This window comes from Calliphora vicina, chromosome 3 (genome assembly GCF_958450345.1).
Source record: "Calliphora vicina chromosome 3, idCalVici1.1, whole genome shotgun sequence".
In the NCBI taxonomy this organism is placed as follows: domain Eukaryota; kingdom Metazoa; phylum Arthropoda; class Insecta; order Diptera; family Calliphoridae; genus Calliphora; species Calliphora vicina.
In genome coordinates, this window is record NC_088782.1 from 7,677,854 (window position 1) to 7,695,484 (window position 17,631).

Genomic DNA, 17,631 nt, shown 5'->3' on the forward strand with positions numbered 1-17,631 from the left:
GAATCACAAAACTCACGCACATTAATACACTTCGTGAGCGAGAGAGGATTCAGTGTTTCCGTCGCAACGTCGCTGCGACGGAGACGCAGCCGAGCTCATGGATTGTGTGCTGGCTGTGTGACCACAACCAAGTTTCATTCATGGCACAACAATCAGTCCACATTCAACCGTCGTCGTCGTGTGTACGAAATTCTAATAGAATATCGCGTGTGCAAGTGCAAGTGAATGAAAAAGCAAAAAAAAAAACAACAGCAACAAACAAAAAAAAATAAGATATAAAAACAACAACATTTTAGAAATGCATGTGCAAGTGTTAGAAAAATAAACAGAAAATATCTAACGAATGACTAAAACTAAGATCATTTCAATTTAGCCAAGTGTTTAAAAAAGTAAACCAAGACAAATGTTGTTTATCCAACAAATAGAAAAGTGAACTAACTGTTAAAGTTGAAATAGAATTTATTTTAAAAATAATAAAATTATACAGAAATTAAAAACAAATAAATTTGGAGGCATAGAGATCAGCTAAACCAATACTAAGGAAATTCAAAAATAAAATTCCAATGAAAGGTATATAAATAATATAAAAATCAATTTATGATCGTGTAGCATGTTTTTTTTTTGTTAAAGATCTTAAGCTGGAAACGAAAAAAAAAAATATTTATAAGAAATTGTGATTCAGTTGTTTTAACTCTATATAAATAAAGTATTGAAATGTTTCTATTAAGTTGTGGGTTTAAGAGGAGAGCGCTCGTAAATTTGTTTTACATAATGAAATTTTAATTTTTCCTTGCCATGTTCAGTTTACAAAAATCGATTTTCGTGTTTAACTCAAAAGAAAAAGTTTTTATTTTATTTTATTTCGCTGTAAAATCAGCAGCTTACAGCTTCAGCAGTTACACATAAATTGTAATTTATTAATTTATAACACTACTCTGCCATACAAACCTCCGATTTCCTTTGCTTCCTTAACTGGCTGTTTGGCTGGCTGGTTGGCTGGCTGTCGAACTCCTTACCCCCTCCTCAGCCCCCACCACTCCACAATTTACAACATTCGGCAAGAGTCTTGAACAACACAACGTGCTGTGTTTTGCTGCTCATACTTACCATGCCCCAGCAGCGCACAATAAAAACTTTTCCCATTACTGCTGGAGATGTTGATGACAAACAAACAAATAAACAAACAAACATACAACGAACAAACGAAAGAACCAAAACATACAAATACACACACAGCTATAGATACATTTGTGTGCAGTTGTTTATGTGTGTGTGTGTGTGTGTGTGTGTACGTGCCGCAAGTGAGTGGGTGGCAATAAAATTGGTCACCCGTTGAGCATTTTGTATGCGAGTTTTCGTTTTGTTGAAAATAAATTGTGGCAAAGAAAAACAAACTTTCTTTCTTTGTTGCCACAGAAAATTTCAACGTGCATCATCAGCTTAAGAAGTCACCGACCAGGATCTCAGTAAAATTTCCACCAGCTAAACACAAAACTAAGAACAATAACCAAAAGCGCGCGCAATAAAATTTATTCTTACTTATTAACAGAAAAGAACAGAGGAGATAGTACCTCTACAAATAATAAAGAAAGAAAGCAAGCAAGCAGTATGTCTCCTTGTACAAAATAAAGATTTCAAAATGTGGGCTTCAGTGGAAACCCCACCATAGAGTAGAGGTGGCTGGCAGAAGTACAGCAATAATTTATTAAATGTTGGTGTTGCTGAAAGTGTATTATGTGAGTGTGTGTGAGTGTGTGTGGATACAACTTTGTTTAGTTTGTTTTTGTTCTTATAAATTAAAAACCAATGCAAAACTTTAGAAACAAAAAAAAACAAAAAAAATACAAGATCCACCATCTCTCTACCTCCTTTAGTGTGGCTCTGCTTTAGTTTCAACATCATTGCAGCAGTACTTAATGTCGACACTTGTATAATTTATGACGTGCAGCATTAAATATTAATAAAACATATACATACACATAAACACACACATTTATACGTTGATATAAATATTTCAGAAAACTTATATCGAAATACATACAAACTTCATTCATTCTACAGCATGCTGCAGATCCAGACAACAAAGCCAGTCAGCCAGCGAGTCAGTCAGTCAGTGAGCAAGCAAGTTGTTCACTGGGAAACCACAATTTCAGGCAGCACGTAAATGAAGCATGGCGCTCAATATGCTGCGTTCATTACTCGCTCATACAACCAAATAAACATACATACATTCATTCATTTATGTATATCCACCAACTACAAAGAGTATGTAGTCAGAATACAATAAAAATATTTGCTGCTACAAAAAAAAGAAAGAAAAAATATAATAATAAATTAATTTAATTAAATTAAATAAATTATTAAAATGTATAAATTTCTTATATATTGTGTGTTTTTGTTATTGAGCAGTTGAGAGTGTGTGTGTGTGTGTGTGAAAGCGCGTGTATTCATAAATTTATTATTTATGAGGCAGCCACCAACAAAAGTTCACCCAAACCACCCTTATACACACAAACACACTTCCATACACTTCCATACAGTGGCAATAAACACTGCTGAGCTCAGCAGTTTTCACTAATTTACTCAAACAACAACAGTCAGCTAAATATTCAGAAAATCTTATAATACGAGTAGAGTAGTATTGAAATCAAATGCAGATACTTATTACCCTGCCCATGCCATTTGTGTGTCCAAATTACTTTTAAGAATTGAGATTAATACTTATGTGGATGCCTCTGTCATATGCTAAAGTAATTAACTCCACTTTTTGGATTTTTTTCTTTGAAATATTAATGTTAAGACTCGTGCCTTAACTTAATAAAATTCCAAAAGACTACACAGAATTCTGTTGTTCGAAAAGATAACCGAATTCATCAGATAGTAATACTTATGTGGATGCCTCTCTCATATGCCAAAGTAATTATCTCTACTTTTTGGATTTTTTTTCTTTGAAATATTAATGTTAAGACACTTGTCTTAACTTAATAAAGTTCTGTTGTCCGACAAGACATCCAAAATACTATTGGCAAGAAAATATATCCATCCCGCGGAATTTAAATCTCTAATAATGTTAATCAGTCCAGTTTCTATTAACTCGGAAAGGTCGTCTTGTATGCCTAAACATAGAGTTATGTCTGTTAACATAATAAGCCATATATTCATAGAGTTTTCACCACTTCTATGAATATAGTATGGCTCTCAATCCCGGCAGTCCGAAACTACTCGCATGTTTACCCATTAATATCAAATGTAGATACTTACTATCCTGCCCATGCCATTTGTGGGACCAAATTACTTTTAAGAATTGAGATTAATACTTATGTGAATGTCTGACTCATATGCTAAAAAAATTAACTCTACATTTTGATCTTTTTTTAAATGTCTTAACTTAATAAAATTCAAGTAGACTAGAAAGAATTCTGTTGTCCGACAAGACATCCGAATTCGATTTTCTTTAGATTTAAAGTTTAGGGCAAAACCAAATACTATTGGCAAGAAAATATATTCAATCCTTGGAATTTAAATCTCTAATAATGTATCCAGCTTCTATTAACTCAGAAACGTTGTCCTGTATGCCCAAAAATATAGTTATGTCTGTCACGGGAATTCCGCAAAATTTTCAATCCCGAAATCCCGGGAAATTGTGCGAGAATTCTCGGGAATTATTTTCCTTAGTTTTATGTGATGTTTTTTGAACTTGAGTTTCTCTAAAAGATGCTTAAAGCTCCAAAACAAATGCAGAAGATTCATACAACACAAAAGATTTAACCCAAAGTTCAAGTTTTAATTAACATATTTACTTAGTTTTTGATATAATAAGCAAAACATTGCCCCGATAGACCAGTCGATAGTGTGCTGAACTGTTAATCTGAGGGTTGTGTGTTCGATTCCCGCCAGAGACTCTGGGTGTAACTGCAGACACGTTTGTGTTTTTTTTTTTAAATTAAATTAAAAAAAATAAAATTATTTTTTCCGAATTAACAGAATTAATTCTAATCTAACGAAGGTAAAACAAAATCTAATGAAAATTGAAGCCATTCCTATACAAATGACAAATGGTGACAGGTTTGTATATAACCAAAATTAGAAATCGAGTCAGTCGATATTTTTATATTAAATGTTTATTGGTTTTCTTATATTTGTATTCAATTACATTTTAAAACCAAAGTCAATTTTAGATTTTTAACGAAGTCTACATTCTGAAAATTGAATAACTTGTTCTAAGCGGGAATTCCCGGGATATTTTAAAATGAATACCGATTTTCCGGGAAAATAACAACTCACATAATAAGCCGTATATTCATAGAGGTGGTGAAAAACTGTCTATTCTCGCAGTCCAAATCTAAATCTAATGTATAATGTTTCTCGCCTTTAGGTAGTTAATCTATTTGTCAGCTGAGACATTCATTCATGTATTTATCAATTAATTAAATCATTGCTGAGTTTGTTAGTTTAAATCTGGAAAAACCTCGAATATTGCAGTAGAGCAATAAAACTGTTTCGAATACCCAAGAAATCCCCCGGGAATTGTACCCATTAACACTATAAATACTCTATTCTGAAAAAGAGTGTGAATGAATCAGTTCTGAAAGAATTTATCTTTTTTTAATTTTTGTAGAAATTTTTTTTTTTAAATTATTGGAATCGAAAAATTTATAGAAAACCAAAATCGTTTAGGAACTATATATATCTATGTGTCACATAGAGCTACCAATTGAATCCTTTATTTCAAAAACCAGTCAAGCAACAAATTATTGATTTTGAGTAAATCATAGAAAACTTCCTAGCAACCTAAAAATTACTTTTCCAAAATTTATATATTTTTATGAATGCTAATAACAAATTAACATTTTAAAGTGTTTAACATCATATTCTGAAAGAACTATTCGTCATCCACCCGTTCTACAGTGCATTCTGCTTCCGTTGTAGGCCATTGAAAAATATTCCCCTATCCAACCTTGAGCTTGTAAATATTTTATTTTTGTCACATTTATTGGGAAAATAGATAGATTAGATTTTTTGCCTTTACAAAACTCAATTTAAGATTATTTGTTGATTGACTGGTTTTTGAAATAAACGATTCAATTAATTAATTAAATTGTAGCTTCATTCAGTATTATAAATGTCAGACAATAACAATTTCTTTAGAATAGAATTTATTTATTGCTGAAGTAATTCATAAGGGAATTAGTTCATAATAAAATTTATTCTACCTTTGAATGATTCGTTCAAATCTTTTGCTTGATTGTTTATTCAAATCTAATACAAATTGCATTATAATATATTTTCATCATTCAGTTTGTTTTGGTTTTGCTTTTAATCATTTACAAAATAATTTGAAGAATTGAAGAATTGTTAAGGGATTTAAATTAAGAAAACTTGAACGATTCAATAAGGAATTAATTCTATAAAGAATGAATTCTCAAAGGAATGAATTCAATACGTTTGAAGTAATAAAAAATTAAGCGTAATGAATTCTTTAATGTAACCGTTAAGAGATAAAATTTAATTTGATTTTGAAAATTTAATTAAGAATTAAATCTTCACATCAATTGAATAAGAAAGAAACACAAACGATTTTTTGAATTTTTACTCAAAATACCTCCAGTTTTTCTTATTGAACAAAACTGGTATTGTAAAAAGAGTGTGAAAGAACCGGTCCTGAAGTTTGAACCAATATTTGGATCGTAATATATACTGAATTATGTTTCAAACGATATATGTATAAAAAAATTAAAATTAGTTGAATATTATTTAAATTATTACAAATTTTCACGAAAAATTAATTTTTCGAATTTTGAAATTTTCGATGTTGCTTATTTTCAGTTTGCATTTAACCTAAAGTTCTCCTGACTTTAATGCTCTCAACTTATTTCATTGATGTTTCGAGTATTCCCATTCTTGAGAGATCTTAAAGTGTCTTTTGTGTTACTGAAAAGGGTTTACAAGGGATTTTGAACAACTGACGATTGCTGAGGACGACCGTAGTGAGTCAGGAAATGTACTTTACATTTGAAATATGTTTCAGACCAACCACCAACACATTTCGTTTAAATGTGTGAAGATTTTGATTGTAAATCCCTGGTGAATTTTTCTTTTATTAAAAAAAAGTAGTGTGAACGCATAGGCCCTGCTGCCCTTTTTCTGCCTTTTTATACAAAATCTTTTTCTCTTTGGATTTTATCTCTCGATTATTATTGATAAAATATTAAAGAAAGATATTTAGGTTTTTTTTAAATTTATCAAGTATAATCGAGAGAATCAAAGCCAAAGATAATTGCATGAATATCTTTTCTAATTTAACGATTGCCGCGGCAATTTCAATACAACGGATTTCGGAAAAACAACATATTTGACAATACCAGTCTTAAGAAAATATTAAATTCATTCGGCTAATTTTCCAATTAGTCTGTTTAGCATTTAAGACTTATTTCCGAATTGGTAAAATAACAGTAAAATTCTGAAATAATTCAAAGAGTATCCATAATTTAACAGTTGAACAAATGGTGTTAAAGAAAAACGCTTCTAAGCCGCTAGGGCAAGGTACACAATATCCTTTATTTTAAAATAAAATTAGTAACTATGGGAGAGATACGTTGATCATAATTTTTTTTATTTATCTCGATTTGGAAGTTCCTATTCATAATCGATTTATAAATTTAACACAAGTTTTTAACAAAATTGTTTTTATTTTTACACTTTCTTTTACAGGCATTTCTCGTAAAACCACATAATTTTGAAAAAATCGCAAAAACTAAGAAAAATCTTATTTTTAACCCACAAAAGCTCGTATTTACCAACATGCACTAAACACAAAGCAGTTAAACAATAAAAACGCCATTATTTTGCAAACCACTTAAAGGTAAAACCCGAGACCAAAATGGATTTAACAAAAGAAATAATTGACTTTACACAAAAAGTAGACTTCACAGAGATAAAGAGTTCCGAAGCGAAAATTCTAACCGGTGAAGATTTTGGTATTTTTGGTAACATGGAAAAGATCAACATAACCGGACAAAATAACAATGCTTTACCAGCCACAGAACTTAATACAGAAAATAACGAAAATAACAAAATGCCGACGGCTCCCTTACAAAAGCCCACAACACCCCAGCTTATAGAAAATACAGCCAATGTTTCGGCTATAAAAACACCAATGGGTAGAGATATATCGCCGCCACCCAGACCCTTGACTTCTAGCGAAGTGGTGGGTTTCATAACCACACTAGAGGATCCCGAAATGCAATTGGATCCTAATGTAGTACTCAACAAATCCCGATCTTTACCAGCTTCTCCTAATCACTTGAACACCTCACACTTGTCTGAGTTGTTTACATTTAAGCCGGAAAAGCGCCGGGGTGAGGTGCCCATTAAACAGAGCGCCTTTATGGCCGATAAGAAGTTAACAAATATAATCAAACCAAATGCAGAGGCATTGACACGTAACAATCAACAGTTTTGTTTGCGCTGGAACAACTATCAGACCAATCTAACCAATGTGTTTGATGAACTGTTGCAAAATGAATCATTTGTGGATGTCACTTTGGCCTGTGAGGGTCAATCCATAAAGGCACACAAAATGATTTTGTCTGCCTGCTCGCCCTACTTCCAGGCCTTGTTTTATGACAATCCTTGCCAGCATCCCATAGTTATTATGCGTGATGTGAGATGGCAAGAGTTGAAGGCTTTAATGGAGTTTATGTACAAGGGCGAGATCAATGTCAGCCAAGATCAGATAAATCCCTTGTTAAAAGTGGCGGAAATGCTAAAGATACGAGGACTGGCCGAAGTAAGCACTAATGGCAGCAGCATGGCAGCTCAGCAATTGATACCAGAACAGCGCATGACGGTGTTTGATGATGAGGAAGATGAAGAGGTGGTGGGAAAAAATAATGACAATGAGGAGGACAAGGAAGACTGTACGAAAGCCAAAAGGCCGCGCATACAAATTTCGGCCAAAAATTCAACGGCTTCAGATTTGAAGTTGGCAGAACAAAGGTTACGCAAGCGTTCCAGGGATGGTCTATTAATGGATGAGGATCGCTTGGCTGGCCAAACGCTCAGTCGATCACCCTCACCTCAAATGCAAGAAAAATATTCGGAATCAACACCACCACCACCCATTGTAATGACTGCTTCTACCATTGTGCGAAATCCTTTCGCTTCCCCCAATCCCAGTAATCAACCCGTGGCTACAAACACCAGTGCAACATCTACTTCGTCTTCCTCTTCAAGTTCCGGATCTGGTTCGGCTAACTCAGCCTCTTCGGTTTCCTCCACTTCTGCGCCGGTGACATATCGAGCCAGAGACAGAAGCATTTCTCCATCTCTCATAGCATCACATGCTGGCACCAGCAGTCTATCATTAGCTTCGCCCATCAGCAGTTCCACTCCGCAAATATCCATACATCCGCATCCAGCTGCCACAGCAGTGGCGGCAGCCGCTTTGGCGAATCCCCATCACCCCCATCATCATGCTGCTGCAGCAGCTCAACAGTTTGCTGCCCAACAGCAATTGCATGCTGCCCACTCACATGCCGCCATGGCCAGTGCTTTGGGTGCTTCCTTAGCGGCAGCTGCGGCTGGAGCTGGTTCAACATCTGCCGGCCCCACCAGCAGTGCCGGCTCATCCTCCCATCACGATGACATGGAAATCAAACCCGAAATTGCCGAGATGATACGCGAAGAGGAAAGGGTAAGTCTTTAATTTAATGATAATAATAATAATAAACAGTGATACAAAGTGAATTGAAAATTTTAAATCAATGCAATTTAGCTCTACATGCATACATAGTTTAATTCATTTACTTATTTTTCTTCAAATTATCTTGACAAATATTTACATTTGCTTCATTTGATGACTGTTGCATGTTGACGGATACAACGCACACAATCACTCAATAACTTATTTACTTATTGTTATTAAATAGTTGTGGACGGACAGAGAGACAGACAGACAGAGATACATACTTGCTTGCTTTAAGTAATTTTGTCATTAACTTGAAATTATTTCCACACACAACTAACGCACTTAATGCCACGCCAAAGTATGCTCAAGTTTTTAACAGAGGCCTTACTTACACACACACAACACATTTTTACTATTTATTAAGATACAAAGATACATATCGTTAGCTAAACTTTAAAAAGTCCTAACTAACATGTCAGTTAGAAGAAAGCGAAAAAGGGGTTAAATCAGTGATCGGCATAAAGTGACAACGAGTTTTCTAATCATTCACTTTGAAAATTTTGACGAATTTCGCTCTTATTCGTTTTGTTTACATCTGAATAGTAGATTAGGTTCGGCTCCTGGTAGCTATGAGTGCCGGCCACTGGTTTCAATATAATACTGCCAAAATATATTAAAAGTACTGACGATAAACCTGTTATAAATACTAAAAACACTTTTACATTCAATATTTTTATTATTTTTAACTGATTTTCCTTATCCCCTGTTAAATTATTGACATTTTAGTTAGGGCTTTCTGCATTTTTAGAGGCTATATAAATTTATCGACATTTTAAAGCATGTGTTTGTATGTGTGTGTGCATCATTTAAACAAATACCACTAAAGAAACCTGTAGTATTTTCTAAATTATAAACAATTTATTTAAGTTGCTAATGCAGCAACAATGAAAAACGAACAACAACAAAAAAAACAATCATAAATAAAATCAGAGGAAAACGCAATTAACTTGTGTACTTATTTAACAAACAAACGAACAAAAAAAAACTGAAAAAAGGTTACGATTAAGTTTTCAGCGCAGACTATTTTCATACAATGGCAAAAATACAAAATAAAAAATACAAAATATTATTCCAGTACAATTTAAATTCAGACATACATTCACACATTTTTATAAATTTTTCTACATTTATGTATCTGTGTATGTTTATGTATAATATTCATTAAAACAAATAATTATAATTATCAAATACTCTTATACTAATAATTAAATCATTTGAACTGTTTGTACACAGAGAAAACCGATTCGTGATAGCAACCGAATTTGTTGACAATCGAATGATTCTACCTTAAAGCTGTGACTACAAAATTTTAGAAGGAGTAACAAATGTTAGGTTGCTTCAAACGAAATTCTTCTGTATCAACTGACTTTCTGTTGATAGAACCGACAAATTCTATGTTTGCAACCGAATCATTCGATTGGCAACAAATTCGGTTGCTACTACGAATCTGTTTTCTCTGTGTATGCATTGAGAAAAACTCATTTACAAATTCATTATTTTCTTTAATTTATTAAGCATTATTTATACAACAAAAAAAAATATGCAAAGAAATATAAATATGGCGCCATTTCAGTTTTCCTTCCCCTTCCCCTTCCCTTCATAATAATAATGTTATTTTACTGATGAAGGAAAAAGGATATTCTCTGTTTTGATACCTTTTCTTTTGTAGCTGTGTGTTAGTGTCCGTTATAAGGTATGAAATTCGAAGAAAACTCAAACCATAACCCATGTCTCGTTACCTCCTTTGTTGTGCATTAAATAATATACAATATTTTAAATATCTTAGAGATGTAGAATTTGCTATCGAATAATTTTGAATACATGTTAAATTAATGAATTATTATCAGCCCAATCATGAATAAAACATCGGCGGCAGTTTGTTCCCATTTTTCCTATTCAAATTCAGTATTAAAAATGGGAACAGGGAAAAAACTCCCACGGATTTTTTATTCATGATTGGGCTGTATATCATTTAATCATTAATGCAACAGAATTGTACTGGCAATTAATAATAACAAGCGAAAGCAAACAAAATCAGTTTCGGCGTAGGTTCAAAATCGGTCCTGTAATCAATAAAAAACAAGTAAGAAAGTATGAAAGTATGAATACCCTACACTAAGTAAAACAGCAAAAACATTTTTCTTTTAAAATTTCAATAATTTATATTTTTGAGTGATTTTCGGTAGTGGGCCTTATATGGGGGCTATGACCAATTATGGACCGATCACCATGAAATTAGATCGTGTGATTTGTGTCTATATGAAAGTTTACTATGTCTGCTTTTACACAGGGCAAGTTTACTTGAAGCAAGTCTCGTCGATTCCCTTTTAAACTTGCTCGTCTGTTTACACACAGCAAGACTGTGAGCAATTTTGTATGTCAAAAACTAATAGACGCCATATTGAAAATGAGAAAACAAAAGAGAATTGAAGAGACTTGCCAGTACAAGCAAGTGTGTACCCCTCTTCTTTCTTCTTGCCTCTCTCTCCTATAAACTCTAAACTTGCGTAAGAAAAATTGCCCTGTGTAAAAGCAGACTATGTTGAATTTTGTGTGTATACCAACATTTTTAAGCGATTTATGCACGTTAAAGTGATTTTCGGAAGCGGGTCTATATGCGAGCTATGACTAATTATGTACCGATCGAAAGAAAATTTGGTGACATGAATTTTGTGTATATAAAACTTATTTGGAGCGGAACTTGTGGAAATATATATATAAATTAAACATTTATGACAGATAAAGTTCAATTTAGGGAGGACATTTGTATGGGGGCTAGGTGAAATAATGGACTGATTTCAGCCAGGTCCTTGAGCCGAAAAAATAATATGTACCAAATTTTATCGAAATATCTTCATTGACCTGTACTCTGCGCACAAGGTTTACATGGACAGCCAGCCGACCAGACGGACGGACAGGCGGACATGGTTTAATCGACTCAGAAAGTGATTCTAAGTCGATCGTTATACTTTAAGGTGGTTGTTAGACTAATATTTTTGGGCGTTACAAACATCTGCACAAACGCATTATACCCTCCCCACTATGGTGGTGTAGGGTATAATTAAACTTGAAAAAAGGTTTCAACATTAAAACGGTAAATATATTGTCAGGAGAATAAATTGTGATATAGTTTTTGTTTCCATCCGGGATATGCTTAGTCTGTCCAGGTTCTTTAAAGGTCTGCTTCTATTGAAATCTTTTTTACCACACAGCTGTCTTGTATCTTTGTTTGTTAATGGGCGAAGCTTCTAATAGAGGATTCGACAAGATAAATGCTTTGGCTCTCGGTCGGCTAACGACTTATTATTATAAAATAAATGCAGCGGAAGCAATCCAAGGTGATCTATTCGTTGGCTCTATAAAAACTAGCTACTGAGTATAATCTGACATGACTAATTATGAGTAATGGATGCAATCCGAGGAGATAAATTCGTCTGCTCTCATCGGCTAACTACGTCTTATTGGCCACTCCTAGCTAACGAGTACAAACCGACGAGATAAATGTTTCGTCTCTCTTTCGGCTAAAGACTAATTGTTGGTAAACATAGTTTTGGATGCAATACGAGGAGATAAATTCTTTAGCTAATCATTTGCTAATGAGTGCAATCCGACGAATATGCTTCGGCTCTATTTTTCGAATTTGTCCGATTTTTTTTGAAAAAGATGGCTGATTCGGATCATTGTCCTGCTGAAACTCCTATCTCAAGGGCATATATTCCTCAACAAATGGAAGCATTATGCTTTGCAATATATTTACGTAGTCCGGGGCGCATATTTTGTTCTTAATACAATATATTGGACCGACACCAGAAGAGGAGAAACACCCCCATATCATGATCGATCGGCGGTGGATTTGTTACTGTTTTCTCATCATTTAGGTTTTTGACAATTGAGTTAGGTCTTTAACAGGATAGTTTCCTATCTATGTGTATTTATTTATGGTTTGAACATTTCTTTAAAAGAGAAAGGACTGAAAATTATAGATTTTCTTAAACAATTTTTATTGAAAATTCTTTTTAGCATTTAATTACAACGTAATTGGAATCTATATCTACCGAAGGATATATAAAAGGATAAACGAAAAATCAAAGGAATTAAGTCAACACATCTCCTATTTTTGGTATGTATGTAATGTTTTAAACAAACACAAACTGCGAAACTGCTTTTGACTTGTCTGCAGAAACATCCAGAGTCTTGGGCAGGAATAGAAACCACAATCATCAGACTAATAGTTCAGTGCACCATAATTTTTCTATTGGTGCTCCCTTTTTGATAACAAAACAGTTGTTCTTTCAATTAAAAAAATCCAATATATTGGGTAAATGTCTTAAAATTTTTAGCTTTTGTTTTGAAACATTTGTCCAATATATATTAATTCAAAGTATTGGCCATTGTTAGCTATGACCTTTTCCCATTATTCTGGTAACATATGGATTTCGAGCTAAAAGAACTGGAAATTTTTTAATACCAAGAAAGAATCAAGCCAATATCAGACATTCTGTTCCAAAGTGAAGCGTATACCAGAGAAAGCGTTTTGCATCGATCGAAACAAATTCTAGTCAAGTCAGATTGGGCACTGTCTGGACTATAAGGCGGATGAGGAAAAACATACCAACCTTTTCATTCTAAATACTTTTTAACAGGTATTGCAACATGTCGCGGAGCGTTGCAATGATGGAATATTACGGTTTCAATGTTCACTTCAAACGAGGTAGAGGTTCACTGTGAAGGTCTGGTCAGATTTCAGCAACTCATAATAGACATGACACTTTTGTTCCCACCAAATACAGAGCATTACCTTAGCGCCATGGATATTTGGCTTTGGTGTCGATTCTGCTGGTTGACCGCTCTTCACATACGATATCTTACTCTTCGGGTTATCGTAAGGGATTTTTCATCGCAAGTAATGACAAAAATGATTTTCGTCGTTCAAGGTCTCTCTGCTTCAATTCGTATGGTACCCAATTTCCCAGCTTTTGGATGAATCCTACTGCTCGCAAACGTTTTGAAATTGCTGCTTGAGTAGCTACCATTGATTTTGGAAGCTTTTGTTGAGTTTTACAACAATCTTCCTGGAGTAATGCCTTCAATTTTTGGTCTAACTGAGAATAAACGAAAGATATGCACCTTTCAAAAGTTATTAAAAACAAAAGTCGCGTTCAAAAGATAAGCGATTATTGAGTCATACTTCCAATATTTAAAGATTTTAACTTTGATTCCAGAGATAAAAGGTTTAGACATGTTTTAGTTGGGCCAGTACTCACGGAATAGCCCCTACACAATGCATTGTGTTGGAGCTATTAAAAAAAAATTCATTCAATTTGGTTGTCTCTTGAACTTCAAGAGCTTCCTATTTTGTAATATTTACATTGTATATGTAGATATAGAAGCATATCATTCATCTGATATTCATTCGTTAAAATAAAAGATTAAGTCTTACGAGAATTGCAAGATAAACTATTTGCATGACCCCATTCATAGATTTTCACAAAGTTCCTGATATAAGATAATCTTAATTGCTCCATTATCCGATAGACTTGTCCTATTACCTACCGAATGGCAAATGTTGCTGTCATCTGTAAAACAATAGAAAGGATTTGGAAGAATTTGTAAACTTCAAATAAATACAAAAGTTCTGTAAAATAAACAAATAACCGTTACTTATGCCAAAAAATTGTGCTTCACTAATAAACAGGGTAAACTTAAGGTTGTTTGATTATCTTCAACTTGTTCCTATATGCTGAACTCCTATTATTTAATAAATTTCACAACTACATACCCTCAGATACTTATGTACACAAATAAGTAGAAAATAAAATAAAAATAAATACAAATCCATACGAAAGAGTAGAGTATTTGTGCGAATGTTTTGTTTCTTATACTTAACCTACTACGTAATAAATACGTTCATACGTACGTAGTACGAGTAAAAAATATGTTGTTCTGTTTATTTGCACTTGAGGTTGGATGTTCCAAGTAACAACTGCTCAAGTTGTGTTGTTTTTTTTTGTATTCATTCAGTTTTTCATTCACAAAAATTTTGCAGTACAACTTCACAACTACACAACTACACAACATAACACAAACTCAATTTGTTTGTTAAAATGTATGTTTAACTTTTTTCTTTTTTTTTTTGGTTGACTGACAGTCACACAAGTGATTGAATGAATGAATGAATGACTGACTGACTGAGTGACTAACTCATAGTGTGGATGGCTGACTGATTGTTTTGGTGGGGGGACATCAAGAAGCCGCGCGCGTTTGCCTTCTTTCTTTCATTTATTGTATCTGTAAGTATGTTTGAAGAATGGCAAGTCACAACAAAAAAGCTAAAGGAATAATAACAAAATACATAATAAAATATAAGAAAACAAACGTAAAGGCCTTTTTATATGGATGTATGTTTGTATGTATGTGAGAAGTATGTTCTGGCTGTTTAAAAATTGTGTCTCAATTTTTACTTTTCCATCCATCTGTCTGCCTGGCAAATTGGCAATTGGGAAAGTTGGAAAGCGTTTGTTGGTTGACGCTGTTGCTTGTCTGTTCGTTCACTCACTCATTCATTCAATAACCTATTACACGTGTGTTTACAGAAAAATCATTATTGTGTGTTTTTGTTTATGCCGTCGCTGAGTTTAAGTTCCTTGACTTTTGGGTCTGGTCAGTGATGCCAAACAAATTTTGAGAGCGAATTTTCTAACAATTTGTAATATGACATAATTTTAAGAAAAAGCAAGTGATGATTTTTTTTTTGTATAGTTTTGTATCTATTATTTTGTTTAAGGATTCCTTTTGGAAATTTATTATTTTCTTAATAGAGCGAAATCCGCTATATTGGCATTACTTATTTGGATTTGCATGTTTTTGTGCGTATTTCTGTAGTATCTGTATCGATGGAATTGTGCTCCTTTTTTAGCTTTTGAAACATTTGTTCAATATAAATTTATTCAAAGCATTGTCAATGACCTTTTCCCATCTTTCTGGCAACATATGGATTCCAAGCCAAACAAACTACTCATCTTTTGAGGCCAAGAACGAATCAAGCCCATTTTGGTTACTCTGTTCCAAAGTCAAGCGTATCCCAGAGAGAGCGTTCTGCTTCGAGCAAAACAAATAGTAGTCGGATGGGGCAAGGTCTGGACTATAAGGCGGGTGAGGCAAAACATTCCAACCACTTCATTCTAAATAGTTTTTAACAGCTATTGCAACATGTAGTCGAGTATTATCATGATGGACTATTACTATTTCATGTCTGGCCATATATTCTGGGCGTTTTTCGGTCAATGCTCGCTTCAAACGAATCATATTCCCTGTGATGGTCTGGCCAGATCTCAGCAGCTCATAATAGATGGGACCCTTTTGGTACCACCAAATACAGGGCATTACCTGAGCGCCATGGATATTTAGCATTGGTGTCGATTCGGCTAATACGATCACGAACGATCTCTTATGGTTCCCAAGCAATGATTCGATGCAAAAATTATTTTCTTTTAAAGCGTTCAAATATATTTCGGACATGTAAAATCATCTTTCAAGATCTCACAGCTGCAATTCGTATGGTACTCAAGTTTCCTGCTTTTGGATGAATCCTGCTGCTCGCAAACCTTTTGAAATTCCTGCTTGAGTAGCTCTTAATGATTTTGCAAGCTTTTGTTGAGTTTGACAACAATCTTCATGGAGTAATGCCTTCAAGTTTTGATCTTCAAACTTTTTTGGCTGGCCTTAAAATCACCACTTCTGCACCGAACAAATAATCTCTCGCATGTTGAAACCGATGGAACACATTCACCATAAGCTTAAAATATTTTTGTGATATAGGGGTTATATGGGGGGTAGGGTCAATTATGGACTGATCCTCTAAAAAGTTGTCAGAAAGATTTACGTTCATTATTACAAATATGCATCAAATGACAGTTTTCAACAAAGTAATATCGAATCCTTGGGATATGTTGACGTTCTATAACCTTTTTTCTTTAATGATTGTGGTTTGAATTTTTAACAGACAACGATTGTCTCTCTTTCCAAACCACAGCCATTTTGACATTTTCTTGAACTAAAACCAACTGATTCATAACTGTATAATCTGCGCCATATATAAAGAATTATTACAAAAACTATGGGATCTTAGCCTTTGAAGTCATTAAATAATTCATTCAAATGGTACGAGTGAGTACATTAAAGAAATAAATCATAATATTAATAGGCAAGTCGATTTCTTTAGACCCCTTTTACGCTCACATTATACATTCAATTTAGGAAAGAAATATACCATTTTAAAGGGATTTATTCACAGAAGTGCAGAATATATATTTTATTGAAATCGGTTCAGTTTTTTAGGAGTTATAAGCGTTTAAAGATGTTACTAACACATATGCAAAAACGTGTACATGTGAACCTTAAGCTAAAAAGTAAACCAAGCAATGCGTGTTGTTGTTGTAAATAAATAAGAATAACAATTAAACAGTATTGATTTCGCTCTGTTTTAAGTGAGAGTTGTTATAGAAAACAATGAAGAAGAAGATTTTATTAAAGTCGCTTGAAAGAAATATTTTGAAGGTTTTTTTTATTTTCTCAATATGTAATTGTGAGTAAATAGTTATTTTATAATATCTGCAGAACTATAATTGCGAAGGGCTTTAAACTTTATACGAATCAATTTCTTATCACTGCATGAAGTTTAACCAAAAATGAGATGGATCGGAACAGGTGGCGAGTCACCTCCCATACAAAGTAAATAGTTATTTTTAAATATTTTGTGAACTATAATTTCAAGATTTTTCAAACTTTGTCTATATGGCTCTTTTATCATTTTGCATAGTTTCGCTGAAAATTTTCGGGATTGGAATAGTGGGCGTGGCACACCCTATACAAAGTAAATATTT

General features: G+C 33.6%; 1 protein-coding gene across 1 annotated transcript in view; it reads left to right on the forward strand.

The window, feature by feature from the left end:
• The first annotated feature begins 203 nt into the window (after positions 1-203).
• Positions 204-17,631, forward strand: part of bab2 (bric a brac 2) — an 80,341-nt gene continuing 62,913 nt past the window's right edge. Inside the window, exons 1-2 of the mRNA XM_065503196.1 lie at positions 204-570; positions 6,712-8,695. Coding sequence (XP_065359268.1) covers positions 6,881-8,695 — 1,815 coding nt within the window. The 5' untranslated portion in view covers positions 204-570; positions 6,712-6,880. The remainder of the gene's footprint in view (positions 571-6,711; positions 8,696-17,631) is intronic.